The sequence below is a fragment of the Limanda limanda genome, chromosome 12 (genome assembly GCF_963576545.1).
Source record: "Limanda limanda chromosome 12, fLimLim1.1, whole genome shotgun sequence".
Classification (NCBI taxonomy): domain Eukaryota; kingdom Metazoa; phylum Chordata; class Actinopteri; order Pleuronectiformes; family Pleuronectidae; genus Limanda; species Limanda limanda.
In genome coordinates, this window is record NC_083647.1 from 17,269,849 (window position 1) to 17,273,385 (window position 3,537).

The 3,537-nt window shown below is 39.1% G+C and overlaps 1 protein-coding gene across 1 annotated transcript; it reads left to right on the forward strand.

Annotated features, from left to right (window-relative positions):
- Nucleotides 1-858: 858 nt before the first annotated feature.
- On the forward strand, nt 859-1,887 carry LOC133016149 (B2 bradykinin receptor-like). Its single transcript, XM_061083476.1, has one exon. It carries the CDS (start codon nt 859-861, stop codon nt 1,885-1,887), a length of 1,029 nt encoding a protein of 342 aa, XP_060939459.1.
- Nucleotides 1,888-3,537: the final 1,650 nt, after the last annotated feature.

The following is a 3,537-nucleotide window of genomic DNA, read 5'->3' on the forward strand; positions in this document are numbered from 1 at the left end:
AGATTAATCCATGACAGTAAAACAGTTTACGCTCCCGATATTGAGGGTACAGGAGCAGATGATTACTGACCAGAGCTTCAAACAAGATAAAAAATCCCTGTCTACTAGTACTAATATTAGCGAGCTATGCTAACTACTACAGCTTACCTAGGAAATAAAAATAAAACCTGCGACTTAAAGAAGTAAAATGTGGATTGTTGTAAAGAAATGATTGACTCAGTTCAAAATGGTATCTTTGCTGAGAGAAGGGGAAAATAGTTGTGTATCAAAGTTTTGAGACATGAGGTTGACCGAATATGCAACTCATGGTGTAGCACTGCCAGCCCTCAAATATCACTCAACAGCCTCCATGAAAACCCGCCCACCCAGGGGATATAATTTCAGACCCTGCTTTCACAAGTGAGTCCAAAAACAGTTTTATTCCCACAAAAAATGGAAATATATGTGCCAAGGCTGGAGGATTACATTACATTTCAAAATTCAGATGATCTTAAATTGTCATTGTGTGTGTATATGTCTACTTGTAACTACACTATATAAATCCAGACGTATGGGCTGAGTTGTTACAATCTGAGACAGGCGCTTTCCAGTACCTGCTGCTACGACTCCTGTCTTTGACAATGGAATTTTGTTGCTGTGAGTCTGATAAACCGCCATTAGCCACACTCCATTAAATCAATTGTCCCTTCACACTTACAACTCAAATAATGACGTACATAAAAACTATGTTGACACAGTTAAAAGGTTTTACAGGTGCATGCATTAGGTGTGAACTCATCCTTATTTCTCTGCCTCTAAAAGTGCTTTTACTGTGCAGCAGCTTTCACAGTGATCCTCGGCTCACAGGAGGAGTAACTCATGGAAAATGCTTCGCTATCTGAGCTTGTCTGCAACCAAACAGATGCATGGGAGTGGATTTACACCATGCAGCCGGCCTACATGTCCATCATCTGCTTTCTCGGAGTGATCGGCAACTCCTTCGTGCTTTGCGTGTTCTGTCTCCAGAAGCAGCGCAGCTCTGTGGCCGACATCTACTTGGGCAACCTGGCAGCGGCTGATCTCCTCATGGTTTCCTGTCTGCCATTCTGGGTGGCGACCATTCTTGACAGGTTCAATTGGAAGTTTGGGGAGCTCATGTGTAGACTTATCAACATTGTCATTGGGATGAATTATTATTGCAGTGTGATGTTCCTAACGCTTGTGAGTGTGGACAGATACTTGGTCCTCACCAGGCCGCTGACCCAGGGGCGGAAGAGACGAGCCCTCTGGGCACGTGGAATTTGCTTCAGTATCTGGATTGTTGGAATCTTGCTCAGCTTCCCTGCTATCCTCTTCCGCTCTGTGCAGTTCTTCCCTCATCTGGGCATTGATGCATGTTACCTGGCATACCCCCATGACGGCTGGAGACTGCGCTACAACGTGACTGTATGCACAGTGGGCTTCCTTATCCCTGTTCCTATTGTCACTTTCTGCAGCTACAACATCGTTAAAGTCATCCAGAGCAGCCAGAAGATGAGACAAGGCAGCAGAGGGAGTGTGGAGAGGAAAGCAGCATACCTCGTCCTCGTTGTTCTGGCTGTGTTTATTCTCTGCTGGCTGCCCTACCAGATTCTCATTGTCCTTGACACCTTGGATCATTATGAGGTCCTCTCCGGATGTACGTGGGCCTACGTGTTGGACATTGGCAACCAGTTAGCTACTTACCTTGGCTACAGTAACAGCTCATTGAACCCTTTCCTGTACGTGATTGTGGGGAAGCACTTCAAGCAGAAAGCGAGAGAAGTGTTTAGAGTCATGTTGTGCAGGAGGAAACAGGAATGGGGAAATTACGGTTATTCCAGCCCCAATCTCAACTCAACTAAACAAAGTGAGACTACTCAAATCTAAACCTCATTTTAGTAAAATGACAAAATTGACTAAAAAACTAGTGTTAAAGAATTAGGTTAGATTGAAATGCAATATGCTTTTTCACTTTCTCGGAAATGATTAGATGAGACAGTTGATAAATAGATGTATGGTAAATATTGAGCTCTAGCTTGTAGCTTGTTGATTAAGATACGCATAAAGAAACTGCCAGCCTGGCTTTGTAAAGCTAACTAATCTTTTTTATGTAACGCTTGGCAAGAAAGTAAACAGCTTTTCAGGGTTCAGTTTTGTGTTTCAGATTTCATTATTTGGGTTTTGGGAACCGATGTTCACATAAGAGACATGAAAAAGAAATTCCAGATGTGACAGCATACAAATTGAAAGTCAATTAATTAAGTGTATATTTAACATATGCAGCTCCATTGTTTTGTATAGATAAATAACATCTATTCCTTGACAGTATAATGTTCTCCTTTATACTGTATTGTTTGTCATTGTGTTTGAGGTTTATAGTTTATTATTTTCTAACTATACTTCAGTAATACTTACTAAACAAAGTGTGGCTGTTTAAACAAACTTTGAGTTGCTGATGTTCCTCATGTGTGTTATCAGCGATGCAGTTTTCTATTCTAGTTGTCAAGAGTTTAGTTTTTTTCAGATCTGACAAAGAGAAGCCATCATTTGTATAATAGAGTAAAGCGTGTATAGATTGACATATGCTTACTGCATTAATGTGAAAAATTAAGTAAACAAAACATCAACCACAAAGCATTTTAATTATAGATGACACATTTTCCAATAAGGCTTAAAAAACGATCTCATCATTATTTAAGATATATCAACCATGCATGAGTATTGCTGTCTCCAAAAAGTATCATCTGTGAGTGTTGGCAGGATGAGCTGTGGGCGGTTTTGATAACAAAGGATTGTTTACACACTTGATGTGCAATATTTGAGTGTGCTGTGGTTACTTTGACCATAAAAGGGATGCCTCAGCTACGTTAATGTTTAAAATAACACGTGTCATTGTATACTTTCAAAAAGGTTGTGTTCTTGTTTGGTTTTAAGCCACATCAAGTATTGTATTATCTTGATATTAAGAACTGATAAAGGAAAGATAATAAATGTATCAAAGACATAAAGGAATAGGGATAAATCAAGATTTTGTACATCAAAAGTCTAAGAGTTATGAATCAGTAACTTGAGATAGTCGGTATAATGTTTTGAAATCAAAAAGCATTTATTCATGATATTTCAACATCAAAGAATAGAGTGAGGTATTACAGACAGTATCATTTCATATTCATGCTATTTGGTTAAATAAGATAGATGACATTCATATGAACTGCGAATAATTTAGTGAGGTCTTATTTCCTTTTGGCTTCGGAGACTGTTGTTGTATAAGTAAACATTGTGTATCATGTAACTTGAGTCTTTTATTTCACGATTAATCAAATTAAATGTCATAATAAAATTGTCATATACTCTTTGGTTGCATTGCTTAATTGAACACATTCGGTGAATTGCTGTCTGCAGTTTCAGCTTCTCTCCAAACATTCAGTGCACTGCAGCTTCAGCACACGTGTCTCTAATATGTGCAGGGACCAAAAATGTGACTCTTTCGTAAACAAGTTGATGTATTTGACTCCTTGGCCAAGTGTTGAAGAATGC

What these genes read in the sequence shown, in the direction of transcription:
- LOC133016149 (XM_061083476.1), top strand. Translation starts at nt 859, where the DNA reads ATGGAAAATGCTTCGCTATCTGAGCTTGTCTGCAACCAAACAGATGCA.